The following is a 26,707-nucleotide window of genomic DNA, read 5'->3' as shown; positions in this document are numbered from 1 at the left end:
TTGAGGAGACTGCTGCTTTTAATGCCGCTCTTTTGTGCATATCAGTGGATTTCAGATTTAATCGTTGATAAGCAGGTGGAAGAGGAAAACCATTTAAAAAAAGGCACCTTTGAGATCTCATGAACTACAGAGAGACATGATGGGAGAAAAGTGAAATCACAAAATACAAGCAGGGAGGTGCGGTCAGTGTTCCATGGGTGCTTCTGCATCCTCCTCTTCATCATCATCACTACAGGGTTCAAAATCTTCATCCAAGGCTGGATCTGCATCCTCTCCCTCCACCTCTCCCCCCAGCTCGCCCAGAAGCTGCTCCACGTGCTCCAACATCGGCTGGTCGTCACATCGAAGCTTATTGTACAGCTGGCAGAGCGAAAAAGACAAAAAACAAAGAATGATGCAAGCGTATAATAGAGTCGTGGGTACACTGGAAACCATGAAAATGTTGACTAGAACGTAGGTTATAAAGCAGAGATCCAAACAGAAAGTGCAAAATTATACTGTAGAGGCAACTGAAGTAATGATATGGTGAGTGAAAGGCTCTCAGCAGAAGCTTGGTCACTACCACATTCATAAGCAGGAGATTTGAGTTGAGGGAAGTAAGCAGCCCTCAGGTTTTAAGTCTCTAAGTGCCGGTTAGGACATTTGAAATATCCAAAATCATCTGCATTCTGTCAGCACAGCAGCCCACAAAACGCTGGTAAACAGTTTTTGTCTTTATTTTGGCAAATCAGCACATTTGATGCACAATCCAGCCGAGGAGGCAGAAAGACCATTTATCTTCCTCTTTCAACATGCATGCACACACAGACACGGAGAAATGTATCCTGAATCGAAGCGCATATGGTTGTGTTATAATCAGAGTTACCCCAGTGAAACACGCTGTGAGAAAGCAAGATAGAAAACTCCCGTTCTCTAAGCAGCTAGTAGATTTATCTCTGGTAAAATACTCTGCTTGTATGTAATTGCTGAACTTAAAATGGAGCTGGGTGATAAAACTACTCGGGCTACCAATAAGGACAGCGAGCACAAGACTACGCTTCTGTGTGCAAATACATTACATAAACACGGGAGAGAGGATGCAGCGATTCATATTTTTGCTGCTCTTTCCAGAAACAAAACTAGAGAGGGGGGAAAAGGCAGTTGGTGGATTTATATAATCTAAGAATATAACTCTATTTCGTCTACCAAATGCAGTTAAAACCAAGCACACAGTGTTTTATGCTCACGGACAATCAGCAGCTGAGTGCCATCATTCTTACTAAAAGTGTAACAAGGCCAGGAGAGTGAAGAAGAGTGTGTGTGACTGCTTTGCCCCAGGACCAGTCTCTAAGCAACAGCAGGTCCTGACAGGAGACATGCAGTCCCATGGGAACTCATTTGGAGCGTTAGAATGTGCAGAGTGTGTGTGTGTGTGTGTGTGTGTGTGTGTGTGTGTGTGTGTGTGTGTGTGCGTACTTAAGTGGATGCTGTCTCTGCAGGTTGGAGCTCCAAGGAGGTGGAGTGTGACCTAGGTCCAGGCACAGGGTCTGATGCAGAGGGGATTTGACCCTCTCAGACTCTTTAGAGCACCACACACACACACACACACACACACACACACACACACACACACACACACACACACACACACACACACATTCTGCCAGTGTCACTCTGAAATGCCTAGAGATGTTTTTCTACACCAAACAAAGTTGGGTTGGGTTTATACTAGATTTGCCTCAATACCCAGAATAATTGCACACTGCAGCCTTGGGTAATAAGTAGCGGGCAGTGGATGTCTTTCAAAAAGGAAATAATCTAGCAGATACAGTGAACATCAGCAAAGGTGCTCTATGTTCTACCATACTGAGCGTTACTTGGAAATTGTATTTATATGTAGATATACGTACTACAAATCAATAGCACATTGTGTCTGCTGGACAGGGTGCGATTATTCAACGTGATACTTTCAGCTAGCTAAACAAACCAGAGCTATTCTTTACACATTCCGCAATGAGTGCTGAGATCAGCACTGCCGTCGCAAAAAAACAAGCATTTCTCATTTACAACAGCCTATGTTTTTTCTTCTCCCTTTCACGGCTCAGAGAGCTGCCTGAAGAGGGAGGGAGAATGCGGCTGATCGTATAACTTTTTCATGGTCCACTTTGCTCTACTTTCAAGCCCTAAGTCACTGCCCAAAGCACGCTTGAATAGGGACATAACGACTCAGACACACTCACATACATGCAGCATATTATACACCTGCACATACAGAGGTGTACCGACAGCGATGCGCGCTTGCTATTCCTTTTTTAAGCTGTTGTTCAGAGGTTGGTAATGTTGATCTGTCTGTCAGATGTGAATACAGCTCCATCTGATGTTTGTGGGTCCAAATATCTCAGCAATTATTAGATTATTTGCCATTACATTTAGTGCATGCATTCAAGAGGGTAATGACCAAAGACTTGGCTGTGCCCCATATTCAAAGATATATCTCAGTATCTATATAAAGGATACGTACCAAATTTTGTTCTACCAGGGTGATCATCAAAACAAAATGTAACTTCTGCCAACATATATTGGTTTATAGCAGCATACCTGCAAAAGTAATGATACTCTTCAGCCTGTTAGCATCTTTACCAACACTGACAAGTGCCTTAAGTATTTATTTTAAACTGGTTGTTTTCCATCAACTGGTCGTCACAGCAGTTCATCTGCCTCACCCCATCCCTAGCATCCTCTTCTGTCAAACCAACTCTCTACATGTCCCCTCTCACTTCATCCATAAACTTTCTCTGAGGTCTTTCTCTTTCCCTCCTGCCTGGAAGCTCCATATTTAACATCCTTTGTCCAATATATCCACTACCCCTCCCCTGCACATGTCCAAACCATCTTGCCTCGCTTACTTTGTCTTCAAACTGCTCCGCCTGAGCTGTCCCTATGATGTACTCATCTCTAATCCTGTCCCTTCTGGTCACTCCAAACTAAAATCTTGGCATCTTTAAGCTTAAACCAGTGTTATGACTAAATAGAGCCTCAAAGAGTTCAAAGTGTGGCCACATATTTTGTTATTTCATCATGGGACATTCCTGAAATGACAATTTTAATTAAAAGATGGTGAGTTGTAAATTTGATCGAATATCTTTAGAATTAACTTAAAAAAAATATCGAGTGCACATAAAATGTATTAGTATTGTATGTTATTTCTTAAGGTTCAAGAATGTTTCTGCTGTGCCTGTTGCCAGTGCATGTTCACCTGGGAACTGGAGAAAAATAAATTGAAAGTTATAATTCATCACTGAGCTCCAGGTTCTCCGACATTTAGTAACGCGATCCACTATAAATCAACATGGCAGCACTCAGTGAAGAAATTTCTGCTGAGAAGAGTTGGCAAGTTTGAGCTCATGATAACGACAGCATCAGCTCCGATCACCGGTAATAGAATTGAATGGGCCCATGAAATTTAATTCAAAACAGAATTATGTTTATTTCAAGTAAGCAACGGTGCTTTGGGAGCTGAATGAAGCCTCATTCTGTTTATGGTCATTAAATAAAACCTGCAGGGGCCTTCTGCTTGTTTTGAAATATCGAACAGTAAAGAAGAAAAAGTCAAAAATGCATTAACTCAACACTCCAATTAAGCAAAGACAAAGATGTCTGATGTGTTGTTCCTATGGTAGGAGTCAGCATAGATTAACAGGATTGTCCAGCACGAAGTGGACGAAAGTCTATTAAGCACAAACGTACCCTTCGCAGAAAATATATTTTCCTCTCATTTTTTGGTAGAAACCTTTTTTTTTAGAACTCGCACAAAAGGACAGGCTGATTACGCAGTAAAAGCCTAATCATTCCATCATTGTTCAACTTTTGCTCCACACCTGTGCTTAACTTCCACTTTCATCTCAGCCTTTATTTCATTTGGTAATACCTTCATTCTCCCAGCTTGTGTCCTGACTATTTTCCCTCAGTGCACTTTCCTTTTGCCTTCTTTCACTTACATTCTTGCCAAATGACCTTCCTGTCAAGGAGGCAGACAGGTCTTCTTACGCTCATCAAGCACTTGTACTGATGCGAGCGCACACACACACACATATACTATTTTGAAGAATGATGGTAAAATCTTACTCTTCTTTTAAGTTTCTCCGTGACTACAATCAAGTTATCACCATCTTTTTCTTTGCCAAAACACAGCACTCCCAAAAACATGAGAGCTATAATTAAAGTAATTGTTTCAAAACATTTTCTACCTTTTAACTTCTCTGTATCACTGTCAGCAAAAACATCAACACACTCCGTCACCAGCAATGGTGCTTAGAGCTCATCATATCATCCACGATAACAACCCCTAATAATTTCAGACATGATGGAAAAGTGTGCAGAACAACCACATGTCAGCCTCAGATGACAATTTGCTACTTAAAAAAGAAGCTGCTTCAACAACCCCCAACATCTTTCGTGGGAACCCAGAAAACAGTTCCCATGAAGCAAACATGCTTCAAGGCAAAAATCACTGTGGATTAGAACCACACTATGAAGGACGAGGAGCTACTAGCAGCTGCAGATGCGCGACCCAAAGATAAACAACCAAGCATTGCTAGCTACTGATGAAGCTACATGGTAGTAAAGGAGGGCTTCAAGCAGCTGGTTAAAAAGATAAAACATTCCCAGGTATAAAATGTTTCTCAGTTGTATTGCATAGCTCCTGAACACTCACAAGGTTAAGTTACTTTAGTCATTGTTTTTCTAAAGTGCTACAATTTCCAGAAAAACCCATAAATTCAGCTACTTTTATGCTTACATTTAACTTGGATATAATGGTGTGTCACCACTAGGGATGGGTATCGTTTAGGTTTTATCCGATACCGGTGCCAAATCGGTACTTTTGAAACGGTGCCGGTGCTTAAACGGTGCTCAAACCGGTGCTTAAAGAATGGAGAACACAAAATTGGTCCAAAAACCTCTCATGTTCAGCTGTTTTTTGTAAAAATATAACAATGTTAGCCTTTTCTGCAGCTATGGGGCATATATGGTATCACTCTTGGCTGGAAGCAGTGCTTAAACAATGGAAAAAACACAAACTTTGTCCTAAACCTCTCATGTTTAACTGTTTTCCACTTTTTCTTTGGTCATTTTAGCCTTTTTAGCCAGGGTGAAGGGAGTATCTGCCATCAAACAAGAAGACAGCAGCATGTAGCTATGATGATGTTTGCTAGTTCACCTTACATGCATTAATGTAATAACGTGGTTAGCCTACTCACGCAGAGAAGAACGGCTGCTGCTGCCGTCATCATCCCTGCTACACTGGCAGGGCTAGGGGCCAGGACTCTCCTCTTCGTGTTTTTGGGGGATGTTGCATAACAGGCAACCCACCCGCAGTAGATGTGCTCGGTGTGAGGTCTCGCAGCAAGCTATCAAATACGGTGCATTTCTGGGCTTTTAAAAAAAACGCTATGCGTCGCCAGGTGTTTCATCGGATTTGAGGTGTTACCTCCTTTGACAGTATCACAGTATCAGCTTAAAGCACTTGTTGCAGGCTGCTGAGTTTGCATATTTTGCTATGAAGTACAGCCAGACTTTTAACCGCTTCGCCTTGGGCATTTTTAATCTGTAGCTCTGCTCTAACAGAACATACTACGTACCTGGCCCCGCCTACTATCCTCGGAAACGTAAAATGATTGGCTAGAATCTAAAGTGTATCACAGCTCAGGAAAAAAAAGCACCGAAATAAAGCACCGAAATGTGCGCTGCTTTTCGGTCTGGTTACTACCGTTTATGTCAGAACCGGTGCCATCATGGCACCGGACACCGGTACCCATCCCTAGTCACCACTAATGCTGCTGCTGCTGGTACCTTGACTGAACAGATTCACACTTTGAATTAGGAAGCGTGCCATCAATGACAGTAGCTCATGTGAAAAGGAAGATGAAAATTGCCCTTCATTTCTTACATACACAAATGCTGGTGTCTGCAAGCATCGATAAAACTTTGATCAGTATTTTTTGCTACATCTTTAGATAAATAACCATAAATAAATACGTTTTCTTGTAATATTGTGATATAGTTTTGAGGCTGGCCCCTAATTAGAGCTCCTTTGAATGTGAAGTGATGGCCAAAAACTCACACACACACATATGCACACGCACACGCTTACAACTTAACACCTCAGTCCCCCAGTCACAGCCTTGCAGGGAAAGGCATTAAAATTACATGACAAGCACACCTTAGACCAATCCTACCCACAATCTGTGCTCATGGGATACCGTCTCAGACACTTCAAATAGTAAAGCTTTTGACCTCTGTTTGCCCTAGCTGCCTTGCAGCTTCTTTGCACACACGCACACACACACACACACACACACACACACACACACACACACACACACACACACACACACACACACACACACACACACACACACACACACACACACACACATATATAACATTGTCCTCTGTGCATACACTGCAGATCCCTCTTCAATCGCACCCTATCTGGCTGAGACTCAAATTCCATTTCACGTCCGGTTTACTATTGATTTTACCCTCGCCACTATTCACCAGCTACACGCCCCGCACCTACACACACCCAACATCCAATCTGTTCCCTCCTCACCCCCCCATTTTTTATTTTTCTACTCCTGCTCTCCCTCCTACACTTCCTATTTGTCCTCTTGACCCATCCATTCTTGCCCATCATTCCTTTGTAGAGCCTCACAGCTGAATATAGTGCATGAGAGTGAACAAGTATCGATCAGGAAAAAAGATGAATGACAAACAATTTCTTAACAAATAATATGCATGCAAGCTGGCACACACAACTAAATTAAATGTATGCATCAACATAAGAGCACCTATGAATGCCTGAATGCTCAGTATATCATGCGCGCACACACACACAGACAAAGCCATAAAGTATGCACAGAAGTGGACCGGCGCCAAAACAAGCCATTGGGCTTTGAGGCCTCATTTCCATGTTGGAGACCATTTTAACTAGCAGACTGACTCATCGTTAATTATTAACACTCACAGTAATGCTCAGAAACAAAGCTCGGATATATTAAAAAATGTTTTTATATCCAAGCTTTGTTTGCACATCGCGGCTACACAATGCACAGATGCACACATCTGTACATTGTGTACCAAGCTGTGGAATTAAATGTACCACGAGGGGGCTGTTTTCCCTCCACATTCCATCTCACCTTTTCAAGGTCTTTGTGCATTTACCTTTCACATTATTCTGCGCCTGTTGCTTCGCTCACTCTACAAAGAAACTGCTTTGCTGTTTACTTGTCATGCTCCGATGCCTCACCCAATTCTTTGCCAGTCTTTCACCTTTTTATTCTTTTGCATTCTTTTTTTTGTCCATGCAAAGAATGGCTTAGTACTTAAATGACCCTATTTCTCAGTTCCATTTTTTTTTCTGATTGTTTTATTTTTTCTCCCCAGTTATTAAATCTCACACACTGCACACACTTATTTTTATCCTGATAGATTCTTCCATTCTCCTGCTTGGCAGCTCCAAGTCCACCTCGCTCCCATCTCAGTTGTGGACATCACCAGTGGAAGCCTGTTAGATAGGCCCATCAATACACCGCTGGCCACAGAGACAGACGTCAATATATTGTCACTAAGCTGTCCCTACTCATCTCTAGAAGAACACGGCGGGGTAGGAGAGAAGGAAAAGGGGTGTGTAGTTGGGTGAGGAGGTGAAATGGAGAGGAAAGCAAAGAGTGGAAGAAAAAAAGAAAAATCAGAGGTGGGGCCTGCCATCCGTCACTCCGTGCTGTCTGATTTACAAGCCTATTGGATTTTAGACTAACATGAATCACTGCTCCATAGAGGCATTACTCCCTGACAGAACGACAGAATGAATTAGACAGTGTGCTCGTGTGTGTGAGGGGGAATAGGAAAGAGAGTAGGGGGTATATTTACACTTCTTTGAGATTATACAAAGACATTTCCGCAGCAACAATGAAGCTTAGCTAGGATCGTCTCACATTCGCAGTACTGCATGTACCCTTTCTATGACAACCAGCTCTCAGAAGAATTAACTATTGTGACAGTGTGCTGGATATAACCATCTGTACCCACAATTACTACTCAGAAACTACGAAAGGAAACACATAACTAGAATATAAAAATACAAACTGTATATTGGTCTGCAGCTAATCATGCGTTAATTATAGATTGATCTAAAGATTGTGTTCTTGATCTATTTGGAAGAATTTTATTTTTAATTACAGAAAAAATAGGAAGAAATGTTCATCACAATTAGTCAGACCTCAGAGTGGCATCTTCATGTTCTTTGTTTTTGCCGAACCAGAAAAACATTTCGTTAACTGTAATGTAAGACAAATAATCACCATTGAGAAGTCGGGACCATAACATATTTTGTTCCATTTTTGCATGTATACGGCCAAAAGACAATGAGGCACTGGCCATGGGATTCTGATAACTAAGATGGATAAATGTGATGTACTAGAAGTTAAAAAAAAAAGTCCTGAAAGGACATGCTTTAGTGAAGTACACACACATGTGTTACAATGGCAGTGCAGTGTCAAAGAATCATTTATTTTGAGATCACAGATAATTGACAGCTATACTGAGCTTTAGATTTAATGGCTCATATTACAACCCTGTTTGCTTTTATGTAAAATGCACATTTAAAAAAATGACTTGCATCATCAAATAGCTGAATAATTGTAGCACACAGACTTTCAACAAATGTTTAAACCTGCTGGAACACGTCTTAATTTAAGTTATGTGGTATTCCAAGCAGATTCTAAGGTGGGTTTGGAGTTCTTTACAACTCTGGTTGAATAAATGATTCAAAAGTTTAGGAACAGTGCTTGAAAAAAAAAATGGTGGATTTCATCATCTACGCAACATAACATTAAATTATGCAGAGAATCTGAAGGAATCTTTCTAAGCAAGGGACAAGGCTAAAAATCAGTGCCGAGATGCCTTGCTCTTCAGACCTTTAGTCAGTACTACATTAAAAACAGATGCGACCGTGTAATGAAAAACACTGCATAGACTCAGGGACACTTCCAAAAACCACTGCCAGTGAACACATGTCATCAGTGCATCATTAAAGCAGTCATCTTAACCTTTTATTAACTTTGTGTACCAAGTTTAATAAAAGGGTTTGGATAATTTCAAATGACAGCTTTCAGTTTTTATTCACTCTTTCCACTACACCCCAGCTTTTTAGCTTAGAAACATATATATGAGGTCATTATGACTGGACTACCTTCTTAGCATTAGTCAAGTATGATCTGGCAGCTTCCTTCAATGCCGTCCCCTCCTCCTTTTCCTCTTCTGTTGCTTCTCTTCCTTCCCTCTCCTGCTGCTCCTTTGCCTTTTCCAACTGGAGGTAGCACACCCAGCCAGAGAGATACCACACCTGCGAGGCAAAGCGACACAGACAGTTTATGTGTTGTGAGGTGCAAAGATTTAGAGTGACAGTCAGTTACGACAAGGGGAAAACATTTTCTGACCCTCAGAGAGAATGAAATCCAACATCCGTCTTTGACAAACGGGTTTCGCACATTTTACATGGAACCAGAAATACACAGTCTCAGACACGCACAGGCAATCAGTCACTCACATAATAATTCACCCTGACAAAATCATGACATAATGTACTCATTTACAAATGATAGCCCATAAGTGTAGCTTCCCATTAACTTCAAAATTCTCGTTTTCACAATTTTCAGTTTGTTTTCCCCCTCTCTGTAGCAAAAGATGCAATTAGTAAAATAAATACTCAACTGTAACATAATATAACATAATGAAAAAATGAATTGCCTCAGGAAAATAACATCTGGGCCTTTAAATTCATATCATGTTCACAATTTAGACTGTTGGCAGTTTTGCACTAGCCATTACATTAAATGATGGTTTTAATATGGTTTGATTCCACAAATAATTCGAGTGTTGTACCTTATTATTCCTCACAAGTATGTTTTTGTGATCCCAAACATATAGCAAAAGACTCCAAGAACTATCACACTAAAATAAGAACAAGGAGTCTCAACACTTTAGACTCTATCTGTGACTGCATGATATTTCACAAAGCAGGACGTTCTACAATCTGTTGATTTTTGTAAGCGACAATACTGAAAGGAAGAAAAGAAATCCCTAGGAATAACTATAATTGCTAGTTTAGAAGTTGTGATGATTAGGGTATCATTTACACAAACATCATAGATGTTTCTGTTTATCAAATGCTCAGAAAAGCAAGAATATACACAGATTTCCCTCAAATAAAGTAACACCGACTCCCTGCCTTTACTGTGTCGAGGCTTTTTGAGCCTAAGCATGCAATCACATCCTAAAGGTTTATTCTGAGACAGAATAAATCCTGATGTCACAGATAAACAACAGCTCTAATGCATCTAAATCATAGATAAGCTGTTCTTTAGCACAGGCTGTTATTAGGCTACCACATCCAAATACCTTCTTAGAATTAACCAGGTAATCTAGCTGCCAACTGAATGGCCCCATCTCTTTCACTTGGCTCAGTATACGATCATCACACTAGTCAAACAAATTGAGATGCATCACCTACACATTGGGAATACATGAAGAGCCACTAAATGAAGTGAACTGATAAACAAAAAACATTTGTAGTCGTGAATAAGTCACAGTCATGAGGCTTATTAAAACCCCTCCCTACCTGGGAAGTTGAGCAGGTTATCAAAAATTAGACTGTTGATGGTTCGACACCTTAGAACACACCCACACCCACACACCCACCCACACACACTTCCAAATGCATCCATCCATAAGTGTATAATAAACAAAGCACTGTACAAATTCAATAAAGACCTTTATAAGGGCGTGAATAGGAGTAGAACAATGCAACATAAATGCCATTTCATTTCTTTAAGTGTCTAAATGTTTTCACAGCATGGTATTTTTCTTGCTCATAAACTGCAAAGAGGGATTTTCTACCACTTACTACTTGCGTCTGCTTTAGAAGAAAAACATCTGTTCAGTTGTGCAATACTCATTTACTGAGTCAAGCTTTTAAATACCATACAGTTTTAAACCAATAAATATGATTGTGGATTTTTGATTTGCCCACCAGAGAATTACTAGCTCACTATCAATGTGAGAATATTCAAATATGTGCTTTAAAATATGTTTTTATCTTTTGACACAACACCAGATTAAATAAACTGCATTTTGAAGTATTACTTAATATGCTAAAACAATTATTTATCATGTATGAATCAGAGTTTTGTACCATATACACCAGACAGTTTATTAGGTACACCTTGCTATTACTATGTTACTCCACTTCACAGATTCAACAAACGTGCTGGAAACATTCTTCCAGAGATTTTTGGTCCATATCGACATGATAGGATAACACAGTTGCTCCAGATTTGTCAGCTGCACGTCCATGATGAAAATCTAATTTTCCACCACATCCCAAAGCTGGTTTACTGGATTGAGATATGGAGACTTAGGAGGCAATTGGAGCACAGCGAACTGTACGTCACTGTTCACGTCACACCACAATATCCTGGTGGAAGCAAACTGTGACATTTAAAAGATACTCATTTGGTACTAAGGGGCTGAAGTGTGCCTAGAAAATATACCCCAAAATCATTAAACCCTCACCAGCAGCCTGAACTGTTGATACCAGGCAGGATGGATCAGTGGTTTCATGTTGTTTACACCAAATTCTGACCTACGATCTAAAGGTCACAGCACAAATTGAGACTCATCAGACCGGGCAACATTTTTCCAACCTTCAGTTGTCCAATTTTGCTGCTGCAAATTGTAGCCTCGGGTTTCTGTTCTTAGCTGAGCAGCTGGTGTGGTCTTCTGCTACTGTAGCCCATCTGCTTCAATGAAGAGCATTCAGGGATGTTCTCTTCCATACCTCTGGATTAATAACTGGGTATTGAGTTATTATTCCCTTCCAGTCAGCTCGAAGCAGTGTGGCAATTCTCCTCTGAGTTCTGGCATGAACGAGGTATTTTCATCCAGAGAACTGCAGGTCATGTCTTGACCGTGTCTACATGTCCATTAAGCTGTGGCCACATGACTGGCTGATAAGATATTTCTGTTAATGAGCAGTTGAAAAGGTGTACCTAGCAAACTCACAGTATTAGAATCAGTTCACTAAGATTCGTCTCAGCTGAATATATATCAAAAAACCTAGAGCAATATTTTTAAAATAGATCATTTGCTCCACAGAGTTCAAAAAGGGAATGATATTTTTAACTGTAAGTTACTTTGCTGTAAGACACCAAAGTACCTAATTTTCTTTCTTTTTCACAATAACACATTTTTGCCTCTGCATAATCTCAAACACTAACTTGTGCTTCATCCTCTACCTCTAAACACTCTCACGTTCAACTCTCAGTGAACTTGGAGGTGTGAGATCGCCTCTCATCACAGGCCAAAGATCACCCACCCACTGTTCTTCAAGCATCAAGACACAAATATTAGCTTTATTCATTATTCACTGAGAGCAGAGGCAGTAGGGACCAGCGCCCCTGCCAAATCAACCATTTAGCTAACAAACACATCAAGGCATGGCACACTGAATTCAGAATTGCCACTCAGCATGCTGAGTGGGAGGCTACCCCCTGCAGCCATACTTATCAGAACAACAGCAGCATTGGAGAAATGTAGTGTTGTTGCAGGCTCAGCGGTACGACATTTTTATCACTAAAACATTTCCCTGAATGCAGAAGTTAGAATAAAATGTGTAAATTCAAGTGAGACAGTGTAATTGGGTCACTTAAATTCAAAATTTTAACTTCAGAAATAAGAAGCCTGTCTTTAAACACTCAGAACAATGCTAGGAAATTCTGTGCAGATGGTCCACTGTGAAATATTTGCGTCTGTAGTATAGTCTGCCTGAGCATCTGCACTCAGAATTAAAACATGTGAAAGTTTGCTAATTAAGAACTTCAGAGAATCCACTGTGTCCTACTCCAACCCCAGACCGAGGCACACGTAATAAAATACATTTTGTGTGTGTCAATCAAATCGCTGGGACTATTGAAATTTCAAAGTGAAGGCACATCTCAGTTTCCATATGGTGCTACTGAAGGAAGAACAAAAGCATCATGAATCAACAGAATACCTTTGAAACAAGATTTGCAAGAAAGTAGCTCACTTGTTTTTGCAGACTTAACGTTATATAAGTAAGGTTCCAACTTTGAGATATGCAAGAGAAAGAAGAAGGAGTAGAGCGCTAACCTCTTATCTGCTGCACTTAAGAGAGAAATAAGAGAAAAAGTAAGACAAAGAGGTGAAAGAAAGGGAGAGAGAGAGAATATAATGCTTTTAAATGTGTCTGTCATACATTTCTGACATCACAGATATGACTCTAACAATGTACCCATGTTGTGATCAGACGATACACTTTCTGACCACCAGAACTGGTGACAGTACCAATATTTGATTGGCTGTGGGCATGCTCAAATTGAGTGTCACAGCAGTGCGTCTCTGAAGTGAGTTTAAAAGTTCAGCCCCCTGATGACTGCTCTCAATCTGTCAGCTGAGGGGTGTGTGGGAGGCTGAGCCTGAGGGGGAGTGGGGGAAAGAGAGAGAGAGAGACACGACCGTGCTTTTCTGTCTGACACTTAGTGGCACACCTTCGCTTTCTATTGCAGCGACAGTGGGGATTTTGAGCACACTGACAGCACAGAGCTCATACTAAAGCACAGAAAACTACTGCAATTCACTCTAATAAGTTCAGCGCCAGACTCTATGTGTGAGCACATAAGTGCTGAGATGAAGCAATGCAAATGCAGGGAGTACACAGAGCTCAGCAGAAGGAACTAAGCTCTAGATGTGTGAACCGCTATGACGTCATCCAAAGATTACTGTATTTCTGTCTTGAAGCCTTGAGGTGAGCATTTTGGTCATTGCACTCTTCGCATTTTGAAACTGAATGTGACAAGTTCTTACTATAGTCAACACAAGATACGCTCGCCCAAACTGCTTTATCATAAAGTCCAAAATTTACAAAATTCAATAATTTTGCGAACCTGGAGTCTACATTCATTTTTTTAATATACTGTCTAAGCATATAAACTGAGATGATCCTTCCCACTGAAATGAAAAAGAGTTGCTTTTGCTTTATACCTACCCAGCAGTTTCTACTGTATTATAAAAAGACTGTATGCAAGAGGACCAATGACTGTATATAAACATCTTATCAACTGGACTCAAAAATGACATCAAATCTTATCGCACACATACAGTAGAGAGCAAAACTCACAAGCACTCTAATCATTTTTTAGATATTTGCTAGGAAAATGGGTAACAAGTGCAGTGACTTATTGACACATATGCAAACACACATGGGAATCCTGTATACAAGGCAAAAACAGAGTTTGCGCAATTCTAACAAGCTTGAAAGTCAATATTTGGTATGACCTCCTTTAGCAACCTTTAATATTTGTTTGTCAGGTCCTTGATGTTTGCTTATTTTTTATTTCTAAATCATTTGACTTTCAGACGCTGTTCATTTCCTGCAGGTACTTTTTGTTTTAGTCCTTTTGTTGTCTTTCTTTGCATTCTACTTGTCCAGCTTCCTTAATTTTTCTAAGGACACACTACGCACCATATCGAGAATGTTTTTCAGCTAATATCTCTTGTGAATCACCTTGCTGTTGTAAAAATGGTATGTTATGCCTGTCAAACTGCGTTATCTTTGTTATTTTTCATCGATTCGACAAAAGAAAGGGGAACAAATTATGTGTTTTTGTGACAGACTGTTAGTAATAAAGTGCCTACGGAAACAATTTAAAATTGGTTGTTTGCCAAGTTGTCTGTTATATGTATACACAACACTGGATCTTTCCCTGAGTAAAGGGGCTTTTTTATGCTTGATGATTCATAAGTGGTGTAACAAATGAAAATGAGTGAAAAAGTAGCCAATCTCCAAAGAACAATTTTGAGAGAGCACAAGAAAGCCTGGAGAACTATTGCTCTAGACCATGTTAAAAAAAATTTACCAAGAGTTTGGCTCATTGGAAACAAAATATTAAAAAAAAAAAAGTTTTAAAATGGGCAACTCAGGATTAAGATTAAGAATCGCCAAAGTTAGTCTGGACAGACTACCCTGAAATTCAGACTCAGCTGCTTTCTTTCCCCACTTTGCCTGGCACCAGTATTATGACAGGTAAATAGTAGAATGGTAGGTATTTTTGGTTGTATTCCCTGGTCAAACTGAAATCAAGTTTTTCACATCTGCCAATTTTAAAAGACATTCGAGCGAATACGTGAGTTCAGTTGTCTCTGCAGGATTACTTACAGATGTATCAATCACATCCACACTTTTATCCATACAACACTGTTTCTGCTGTTTGCAAGTTTGTACATAGGTACACAAAAGGTATAACAAAAAAAATCTGAAGCTGTTTGCAACTGAATTTTGCTGTTTGCAGAAGCTGAAATCACAGAGTAACACCTCAGAACAGGACTTGATCTAAAATTAATAACCATTCTAGAAGCTGTCTTGACATAACCATGAAGATTGGCTAGTCTTACATTTAAGGCACATTTTAAATCAGGCAAGTTTTTGTGCTACTTTTTGATCACACCTCCAACAGGTTGGTAGCTTATGAAGTTAATCCTGCCTAAAAATCTGTGGTAATGTTATCCTTTCTACAACCAAAGCTGGTAAGCAACCTGGAAACAAGAAAAATGTGCTCACAACAACTTCCTATTCAAATCAGTTGTATTTATATAATGCCAAAAGCGCTTTGGCGACAGTAGGAAGGAAAAACTCCCTTTTATCAGGAAAAAACATCCTGCAGAACCAGGTTAAGGGAGGGGCAGATATCTGCCACGACCGGTTTGAAAGACCCCATAACAAAAGAGAAAACATGCATTTAAGCAAAACGCTACATTTTCAAGTTCAGAGAGAGAAATAATTACGATGAAAAGTAGAATAAAAAAAAAAAGACCTTAAATTACAACAGCCGGAACAGGACTTCATCGCTTACCTGGACAACTTCGTCATCCTCTTCTAGCAGACTCTCCAACACATCTACTGCCATCTAATTTAAAGAGAGACAAACAGATAGTTACCATTTTTAAAAATGTATTAAAATTACAAACAACAATCATACTACACTCATTTTTGTCTGTAGAAATTCATCAGTACTCCCTCTATTCTCAGGTTTGACTGACAAACCAACATGCATAAAGGTAAAGACAATATTGTTGCACACGATCTAGCACATCTTCCAGTCAGCCCAATCAATCAAATGGATCAGAGGGTTTGATAAGCATCGAACAGGTCAGCAACCCATACACAGCACCGTCAATACCAACAAGACAACAGACATGATCGTCAATAGATACACTTACAAGTACTTATCACACAGTCGATAGTCACTTTAGCCACCGTCTACCATTGCCTTTTTTCCCAGCATTTTGTCTTTATTGGAGACGAGCAGCAGGGAAAGACCAGAGCAGTCAATACCATATATTCATAGTAGCCCCCTCCACTCCTTAGGATACACGATAAACCTAAAGACCAACCAAACCCAGAGCCAGTATTCTCCTTCCTCTAAAGCATTTGTCTGATTTCCTCCCTGTAGTGTCCTGTGGAGGCGATGTGAGGTCTCAAAGGGGTTTAATGTTAGGTGACCTTTGTCACAGCACTGTCTGGGTCAGTTTCTGTGGGAAGTTTCCATTACAGAAATCAGACCTTGACTAAAGTAGGCTGGGTGTTTGTTTTGCTCTGTCTCCCTCCTTGTGGAACCTGTGGTTGTGGTATATGTGTGTGCATGTGTTTGTGTGTGAGGCCCCAGGTGATGATATATTGATTTTTGTCTACTTCAGGTTGGAGGCGACTGTTAGCCAATCACCCGTGGTGAAGGGCAAGAATAAAAGACACGCACAGACCTGTGCATTCACACACACACCACTTTACAGTCACACACTACAAAAAAGCCTGCACACAACAATGAGCACAACAAGCAGCACTTGTTTCTTGTTAAGGGAGTCTTATTAGATGGAGAGCTTCCTAATTCCCCCCCTCCTGCTCGTTGGAGTTCTCTGCTCTTTTCATTAAGTCTATGCGGTTCCGGTGGCAATAAAGAGGTCTGTTGGCTGCATAGAGTAAGGGGTGTCAGGTTAATTGAGAGTATCTCATTAAGATTGTGCAAATATGCATGTCAGGGAGTCAGTTGATTGATTGCCAGACCAATTATCAGCTGAAATACCATTGTCCTTAATTAATTAATGACTGATTAAAAATACACAAACAAAAACATCTAATCCCAGCCGATGATGAATGGATTCATGTCCAGCTTCAGAATGATCTACTATCTACTTTCACTGTATCACTACAAAGTGACAGACACACAAGCTGCACGCACGCACGCACGCACACACACACACACACACACACACACACACACACACACACACACACACACACACACACACACACACACACACACACACACTAAATCGAGCCAAGCACTAGATATAAAAGATAGGAGAAAAGATCTGCTTGGGTATTAAACAAGTGATAGAACAGGCAGTTTTGGAGCTACAAAAATAGAACAAGAGATATCTGGGAGCCAGGATAAGTGAGCAATGATAACCATTATATCGTCTCCAACTGCACATCTTCCTAACTACACCGGTCAGCCCAGGGGCGAGTAATTAAAGATTCAGAGATTCTTAGGCCGCTTCATGCTCTAAACAACAACAAGATTAATATTCCCATGAAGATAAGGAGAAAAAGAGGCTGTACTACGAAGGAGGATGGGGGGGAGGCAGAAAATTGGACGAGAGGTTAAAAAAAAAAATCTTAATAAACATTGCAAAAGTGGTTCAAGAAAAACAACAGTGCGCTACAGAGACACACAACCAATAACACATGCAAGACGATACATACATGTTGTCCTCCTTATTTTAAGGACTGTTGAAGGAACCAAAAGAAAAAAAAACCTGCATTCTGTGGAGGAACTCATTTATAATGTCCATCGTGGGCATGTGCACAAGGTGTGTGTGTGTGTGTGTGTGTGTGTGTGTGTGTGTGTGTGTGTGTGTGTGTGTGTGTGCGCGCACTCATGTATCCATTTCTGCATTTGTGTAATCTTCAGGCAATTTTGTTTAACAGAATCATTTTACTGGAGCGCACAGCAGAGACAGGAGAAAGACAAATCACTTTACAAGCAAGGGCAAGCTATATCTCGCACACATGCACGCACACGCACGTAAACAGGGGCATCGAGACTTAAGTAAATAAATCCTGGGGATGTCACTGCTAACTGTACTTGCAAGCAATATAGGAAAGTACAAGCTGTACATTGTGAAATAAATATAAGAACAGAAACATTCAATAAATAAAATACAGCCAAAGAAGAGTGACAATGACAAGGTGCGTAACTACCCATCAGCTTCTGTGACGCCTCAGCTAAGAGACACTTGAATGGCTGTCAGGGGAGGGTGCCTGTCTGTCTGTCTGCTGTGTGGCAAGTGAATCAGTGGTTGTGATGGGTGATCACGGTAATGTTTGTGTGCGTGTTACAGTAGGGAAAACGCTGTCACCACGCTGTTTTTTGATTTTTTAAATCAAGACTATAAAATATATCATTGACTAGCCACTTTATTAGGCACACCTGTTCAAACTGCTAGTTAATGCAAATATCTAATGAGCCAATGATATACATTGAGGCTACAGACTGTGCATCAGAATGGAAAAGAAAGGTGATTTAAGTGACTTGTAATGTTTGGTTGTTGGTGCCAGAAGTATTTTTACAAACTGCTGAACTACTAGGATTTTCCTACACAAATGTGTCTAGGCTACAGACAATGCTCCGATAAAGGAAAATATCCAGTGAGTGGCAGTTCTTTGGGAGAAAATGCCTTGTTGATGAGATATCAGACATCAGAAGAGAATAGTCAAACTGCCTCAAGCTAATAAAAAGACAACAGTAACTCAAACAACCACTTATGACACCCAAAGTATGCAGAAGAGAAACAGAAGGCCAGGCCTGGTGTCTCTCCTGTCAGTTAAGAACAGGAAACGGAAAATGTGCATAGTCTCATCAAAACTGAACAACCCAGGATTGGAAAAAACACAGCCTGGTCTGATGAGAAGATAAGATATGCTAAGATAAGTGGTGGTGTATTGTGTGGGAGATATTTTCTTGATATGCCTTGGGCCCCTGAGCCTCATTTAAATATCATAGCCTACCCAAGTATTGTTAGTGACCATGTAAATTCCTTTATGTGAACAACACGGTGTACCCCAGTGGTTTGTTGAACATGGCAATACATTCAAATGGCCTCCACAGTCAACAGCTCTCAATCCAACAGAGCACCTGTGGGATGGAACAGCAGATTCAGAGATGTCTGGTCTAAAATGTTTGCAGCACCTTGTGCAAACTATGCCATAGAAGAATAAAGCAAAATAAATTATGTATGTAAATAATATATATATTAACATAATTCCTATAAATCACTGATGCCCCCACTCCCATTCAAAGGTCAACAAACTTGAAGACTGATGTGACTATTTTAATGATATTTCCTACCATATACTACAGAGACCCTCATATTGGAAAAGATGGGCACCATATGATAGTTGGTATTTTTGCTTGATAAACAAACAAGTAAGCAACCAATCATCTCCACACTGATTGCATTAAACTGTTTAGAGTTTATTCTATAAAACATCAGGAAACCTCAGAAAACATGGTCTTCAAACTGCTTGAAAATATCAGATATATTCAGATTAAAGATTTTTAACAGCAGCAAAGTATCCCATATTAAACGCTGGAACCAAACATTAATGAAGACAAATGACAAAAACCAAATGAAAACCTAATTAATTTTCCATCAATCAAACCAATAACAAACCTGTTTAAGCACTGCAAGCGCTCTCACAAATATGGGGATATTTGACAATAAAACCAACACGTTTGTCTCACTTCTCACTTCTTTTGCTTTCAAGCACCCTCGTGCGCTCTTAATCTATTTCCATTCTGGAAATCACAAACAAACTTGGCAGTTATTCAACTAATCAAAAGAGGGAGGGAAAAAAGACTCGCAAAAGCCTTTTTGGTGACTTTTTTCTCCTCTTCTAATTTAAGTGGCACAGATCCATGTTTTGCAGAAACAGTTGACTGAAGAGAAGAGCAGCAATTGTGAAACTGATGTTTTCATGAATTTATTAACACGGTGTGTTTGGTATGTTTTCTATCACATTTTTTAAAGTAAACAAGACAATCGCACAATGGAGCACAAGTACAACCAGCCTATGTCATGGTTTTCATGCTCTTATCCCTTTCTCAGTCAAATTTACTATCACATTCAGCTTTTCATGTGGCAAAGGTTTTTTATTTTTAAAGATTTCCTCCAAAAAAGAACTGAAAGCCACAGTCTTGACAAAATTTTTATTATAAAAGATAACTATGTATTTTAAAAATAAATAAACTGTAATATTTGCACATGCTCTGAGTTTGACATTATTATTGCTGACGCTTTTTAATGACAACCACCTACCCTCATAAGAAACCTTGAGTTTTAAGACGGTGGGGAGACGGGTCTATGACCTAGTAAAGTGCCCAAGAGATGTGACAGTGTCTACCCACTAAAGACAGTTTGTCTTGAAAACATCTTCCCAGTGTTTTTCAGCAAAATCTTTCTCATTTTGATGAGAATTGGTGGAGGGAGATAGAGCATAAGGCAAAGAAAGAACCCGCTCAATTTTGGTGCTGATCTGAATTTGTGGGGTGGAAAATAAGACCAGACAGTGGAGACTTCTGGGGAAGAGTGGAGACTTTGAGTAAACTTCTATTTCCCACCACTATGCACTATAATAACCACACTAACACTGCCTTATTGTGGCCTAGTTAATTTGAATTCAATCCACATAACACAAAAGTACAGACAAAGACCATGAGATGAAGTTTCTGCCAAAGAACATGGTAGTACCGCTACACCTTGTGCCATTCTAAAATTAACATTTATTTACTAGACGTTGCTGTATGCAGTTACAGAAAACAAACAAAGAAAAAAAATTATTTAATATGTTTGGGGTTATTTTTTGGCAAATATATTAATGCAAATTTCAAAGCCTTGGCCCAGCTTTGGGGACCAAACAAATTATTCAATGGGGAGAAAGAGACAATTGGTTATATTCTGGCACCATTTTCGAAAGACAGCCTTCCAACTAATAACTCTACTGGAAGTAAACAACTTTACGCAAAGTTTACAAAGAGCATAAAACTGTGCATAGATCCTTCTAAGTGAGAGATGCTAAATGTGAAAGTGAGAGAATGTGTGTGTGAGTATGTGTGACAGAGAAGTACCGGAAGCAAAGAGCTGAGAGGATCCTATCAAATCCAAGTCCCAAATCCCAGGCTGGGAGAGACAGACAGAAAATTGTTTGCCTTTACTCTACTTTCACCCTTAAATGCAATTGCCAGAAACTCCAAATAGCCCTTCACGTGCGTGTGTGTGTGTGTGTGTGTGTGTGTGTGTGTGTGTGTACACATACTTGAGCACATGGCAAAATATTTGACGTTATAAAGCAGTAGGAATGGGTGCGGTTTGTGGTTCGGGTTTCATGACACCAACAGCAGGATGAAGACAAACGACATGTCAGAAACTGTGGACCGAGACGTTGTCATTTTACTGATACACCTGACAGCCCATCTCCCGCACACATGCACCCAAAGATATAACTGCAGCTGAGCTATTTGGATGTGAGGAGGGGGAAGAGGAGAAAAAAAAGGGGGGGAAAAAGGACACTGTTCTCATTTCCCGTAAGTAATAACCATAAACCACCCAACAAGAGTGACTGAAAATTAATCATTGGATCACAATAGAAAGTAGCTAAACTGCTGTTGGTGTGGCGGTAATCACCGAAAATGACTTCAAGCGTTAATGACAGCGTTAGGAGTTTTAGCACTGAACTGAAGGCAGTGAGCCACTGAAATCAAGGCCATTAATACCAGAAATTCCTGAGTGATTTAGTAGAGAAGTATGCTGTTTCGAGATATGGCCGCAATTCATCAGACCACAGCTTCAATTTTTTTATTTTTTTTTTATTTTACTCTTCCTCCCAATCCCTCCACCCTTGTGTGCCCCCCTTAGCCCTATCCCTTTTTGTAAATACCACTCTTCAATTATTGACACTAAACTCCAGTGGCCTTCCCACCTTCAGTGCTATTCACCAGAAAGGAAAGAATACAAACACACAGATGTGCGCACACGCAAAAAATGCCAGGCTGCCCTCCCACCACGAAACAAACACAGACCAACAACAACAAGGGAGTGTACGAGCACGACACAGCAAACATTTTACCTCGTACTCCTCTGACTCAATGAGCAGTTTGGCTGTGGTGATGCGAGACTCATACGGAGGGATCTCATTCTGAAGGAGAGAAAGAAAGAAGACAAAAAACAAGGACAATACAACCACCTCTGCAGTAAGTGCTTTCACAGGCATCCACAAACATAGTTCTTCTTTTGTCTGATAATAACACAATCCAATTTCAAGGTACAAAACGTTTTTCAGCTATGTGGCTGTTAATCACAGCCAAAGTGTCAGCAGGCTGTGTTCACATCAACCTGCTCCCGAAGATAAGAGTCATAAGAGTGGTGTCACTGGGATTATTGTATCAAATCATCACACCAAACCCTCTTACATCACTTTTTTTATTATTTGAATCTGCAATTTATTTTGAGCTATTCAAAGCCCATCCAGCTTTGACATTATAGCCATTTTTCCTTTATCAATTTCCACGTTGTACTTTGCTTGTTTATACTTTAAAACCCTTCCTGGTGTTGAATTTATTATTTGCTTTCTCTCTGTGCACTCTAACACAAATACATACAGGTTTGTGAAGTCTGTGCTCCACCTTTCATCTTCTATCATTCCCTCTTTATCTCTTACTTTTTTGTTTTTAATCTGTACAGCTGTCCTTATATTTGCGCATAAAGCATAGCATGCTGTGAAAATCTTGTTAGTTAAAGGGGCTTTATAAATAAACCAGGATCTTACTGGGGCTGGTGGAAGTGAGACAAATACCAGCCCACAGCTACAGCCTACCTGAATGTCTTCCCCTGCGCTGGACGAAGCTGCTCTCTGTTTAAGCGCAGGTAGCCACATTCCAACACTCTTCAACAGGTAATCTTTGCCTTCCTGAACACAGAAAAAGAGCATATAAATATAAAAAGCTTTATAAAAAATATGCATTTCATTTCTTATGCAAGGGTTAGGAGTAAGTAAGGAGTAAGGGTTAGTAATTGGAGAATGCACTCTTCACACAAATCAGTTCCTACAGACTAATCCCACTGTATAATTTACTTCCACAGACTAGCTATTGGATTTTCTACAGAAACCAAGAACCCCTGGATTAATTTGGGAACAATTTATTTTTTCTTGTTTCTTAGAAAAAATTAAAAAGAAAAAGAGACTTTGTCACAGGATGTGGAAAGGTGTGAAGTGAGACTGGAACCAGCCTGACCCCTACAGCTTACAGGTAGTATTACAGATCCTTCGCTGCTCAGTTTGGTGATATGAGTGCATGGAGAGTATGGAGAGACAGTACAGAGGTTTGAAAATGCCCATTACATATAGCTTGCAAAAAACAGTGGTAGGTGAACTGAATGTTGTTCGTTGTATCATCAGTGCATGTTGAGGATGATTGAGGCAGACAGCACTGCCAACAAATACTTCCACGTGGTAATTTAAGGCCATATTTCAATTAGATTACATTTCAAGTAAACAATAAACATGTTTAAATACTTTCAAAAAAGCCTTTGCCTTGAATGCCTTCTATTAACAGTGGTTTAAGATGCTCTTCATTTAGCAATGTCTCCCGCATGCACAAATATACATGTAATGTAAAAATACAGAAAGTTTATTTAGGATATTGTTCTAAACTCACTGTCAAATGTTACACTCAAAAGGTCCTGTGGAATGTTTTCTAAATTTAGTCCAATATGCTTTTCCCTCATCTTTTCTCTTTTTAGCAGATGACTGCATGACCTTAATGATCCGCCCAGTAATTAACATTCCTATCGGCATGACCTGTCCATCTGCTGATTAATCGCATACGATTCAATTTGCTCAGAATTATTAACTCAGCAGATTCCCGCTTTAATGTGGTGATAACTCATCTCAAGTGTGTGTGCGTGAGAGAGAGAGAGAGAGAGAGAGAGAGAGAGAGAGAGAGAGAGAGAGAGAGAGAGAGAGAGGACTGACCTGGTTTCTCTCTGTACTGAACAGGTAACTGGCCATAAGCTGTAGAGCCTCTGGGTTGTCATGGCGATACTGTAATGCTTTCTCTATGAACTCCCTGCACTTGTCGGCAGCCCCCTCCTCCATGCTACATGCACACACACACACACAGAAAAAGAAAATCTCAAAATATTACCAAAGGCAGGCCTATCAGTGTCAAGTGCATAACTCTGTGTGCTCCAGTACCAGAGGTCTGTTAAGTAAATCTCAGCGATGGAGCAGTAGGCTACACTAACATCCTTCTCTGTGGGGAGTTCGGGGTCCTCATCTGGTGGGGCAGCAGCTCCAGCCAGAGCCTGAATGAATCAAAGGGCAGACTTCTTTAGTTTCTAAAGTTCATATTACTCATTACAAATCAAAAGAGACTGAACGAGACTTATATGAAACAGAATCTAAGACAGGTTTTCTTTTTGATATGATCAGAATAAAAAGGGACACCATCTGAATAAGCCTTTTCCTCTGAAATCATATTAACATGTCACAGCAGGAAGGAAGCAGTAACATCAGAGTTGCAAACTGCGTGAATTAAATTTATCCAATTTACTTTCAGAGTCATTGCTCTGTTCATGTTGACTCATTGTCACAGTTATTGAGTACTGACACACTTATATAGCTAGAAGTGACACTTCTAGCTAATATATTTAAGACATCTGAATGAGAGTAATAAAGAGACCTCACAATGATATTAATAAACATGGTGTCACAAAGTTAAACAACAACAATATTGAATAAGTGAATGTAAAATTGACCATTAATACATGTGCAATTAATACAATGTATCCTAACCTTTTAAACCTTATTCTTCTATTCTATTTTCCTTCCATTTGTTCTAATTTAATGTTAACATTGTAATGCATGGCACATTATTATGTCCTCTAAATGAGAAAACATTTTATCTTTGCTTTTGCAAAAAGCTTAATGAGCAATATTTTCTTTTTTAAATAAATAACTATATTTGAGGGGGAAAAAAGACAGAAGTTGTAAAACTACCATCATCTGACCATTTCCAAAACTACCATTTTACTCTTTCACATTTTCGGTGTAAAATTTGTTTTGTTTCAAAGTTGAGTTCACAGTTCATAGTTTTTAGTGCATTGTAGTGTCGATAAAGTGTTTTGTAAATATCTAAAATTAGTAATACAGGTCTGCAGTAACAGTTAAACAACAGGATGCTTATAGGTTTGACATAAATCTGTCATAACAATGCATGTCACTAAGACATGCATTGTCCAATAGCACCCTCTTGTGAAAATGAAAAAAAATCAGGAGCCTTGAACACAAAGTCATGACATCTAGTTCACTTTCCATAACCAGAGAAACAGAGAGGGGTAGTCCTATGTGTAATCACTTACTGTTGTTGTTCCTTGTTTCTCCAATGTATTCAGTAGGACTTGTATGCCTTTGGTATAGTAGTCCACAGCCTCCCGGCCTGTGTGGATTTGTCCCAGGTACATGTACTTACTGTGGCCAACATCTGGGCTAAGCTCCACAGCACGTAGAAATACGTGAGAGGGGAGTCAAGAAAGCCACAACAATCACTGCATTAGAGTAGAATGAAATTATCACAGCAGTGTAGTGAAATTACAAAATTATGGACACAAGCAGCGAGAAAGGATATTTCTTTAGCTTTCTGTGTGTCTCCTAATTCAGAGGAAACGTGTCCCAGCATGTCTAGAACTTGCAGGTTGGTGGGCTCCACATCCAGGGCTCTTCGACAGAAAAGGCTGGCCATTTCAAAGTCAAAACTGTCCATGCATTCTTCAGTCTGTACACCACAGTACATAAGGAAAGCTCAGTAGCTGATTAGAATTTAAAGAATAAAAGGATATTAAGGCAATGACATATTTGGGTCCTGCCTTTGTTGTGGATATGTAGTAAACATTACCTTCTGTAGGAGTTGCTCTACTGAGTACTTCTCCGCTGTCTTCTTCTTGGCTTTTTCTTGCATTCTTACCTTCATCCTTTCTTGAGGTGATAAACCAACAAATCCTTCATCTGCTGAGATGTCACAAGTGCACGTGTAACAATAGTTCTTATTAGAGCTGCACTCAAAACAAAACATAACAGTTCTTCCTTTCTATAAACGTGTGTACGAATTTGACGTTATACACAGTAAATAAAATGATAAACCAGTGAACTCACCCCTGTTTGGACGGTTATCTTTCCTCTTCGGTTTATTTTTCTTTTTTCCCTTAGCTTGACCACCCATTCTGAAGAAAAACGCGTCGTATATTTCTAAAATCCCTGGGCTCAAACCCCACTTTTCCCAAAGTGAGACTCTAAACACGCGTGGACAGTAAGTTAAAGTTAGCTTAAAGTATACAGTGCACATGCGCCGGATGGTGACTCTATTGCTCCTACGGAGAGGGGTAGCGGCCAAAAAAGCAAAGGTCCTGACTAAAGCTGGTAAAATGAAACGCTGAACGAGGATATTTTATATGCCTGTTGGTATGAGCCCGTTTATTT

General features: G+C 39.9%; 1 protein-coding gene across 2 annotated transcripts; it reads right to left on the bottom strand.

Moving 5' to 3' along the window:
• On the bottom strand, positions 1–26,655 carry LOC113031488 (uncharacterized). 2 transcript variants are annotated; one of them, XM_026183607.2, is made up of 11 exons: positions 26,384–26,655; positions 26,127–26,239; positions 25,860–26,006; positions 25,594–25,746; positions 24,428–24,537; positions 24,206–24,329; positions 23,048–23,140; positions 22,301–22,369; positions 15,969–16,022; positions 9,233–9,385; positions 1–360 (listed from the first exon to the last, which is right to left on the bottom strand). In XM_026183607.2, exons 1-11 carry the CDS (start codon positions 26,571–26,573, stop codon positions 184–186), a joined length of 1,383 nt encoding a protein of 460 aa, XP_026039392.1. In that variant the 5' UTR covers positions 26,574–26,655; the 3' UTR covers positions 1–183. The 2 variants fall into 2 exon arrangements, with proteins under 2 accessions (XP_026039392.1, XP_026039393.1); XM_026183608.2 differs by having other exon boundaries at positions 26,127–26,236.
• Positions 26,656–26,707: the final 52 nt, after the last annotated feature.

The sequence above is a fragment of the Astatotilapia calliptera genome, chromosome 11 (genome assembly GCF_964374335.1).
Source record: "Astatotilapia calliptera chromosome 11, fAstCal68.1, whole genome shotgun sequence".
In the NCBI taxonomy this organism is placed as follows: Eukaryota; Metazoa; Chordata; class Actinopteri; order Cichliformes; family Cichlidae; genus Astatotilapia; species Astatotilapia calliptera.
The sequence above is the reverse complement of the archived record's forward strand: the minus strand, read 5'-3'. Positions and strand labels throughout refer to the sequence as shown.

What these genes read in the sequence shown, in the direction of transcription:
- LOC113031488 (XM_026183607.2), bottom strand. Translation starts at nt 26,573, where the DNA reads ATGTGCACTGTATACTTTAAGCTAACTTTAACTTACTGTCCACGCGTG. An exon ending in ATTTACTTAACAGACCTCTG is followed by an intron (nt 24,330 to 24,427) that starts GTACTGGAGCAC and finishes GTGTGCATGTAG; the next exon opens with CATGGAGGAGGGGGCTGCCG. An exon ending in AGGATGACGAAGTTGTCCAG is followed by an intron (nt 9,386 to 15,968) that starts GTAAGCGATGAA and finishes TTTGCCTCGCAG; the next exon opens with GTGTGGTATCTCTCTGGCTG.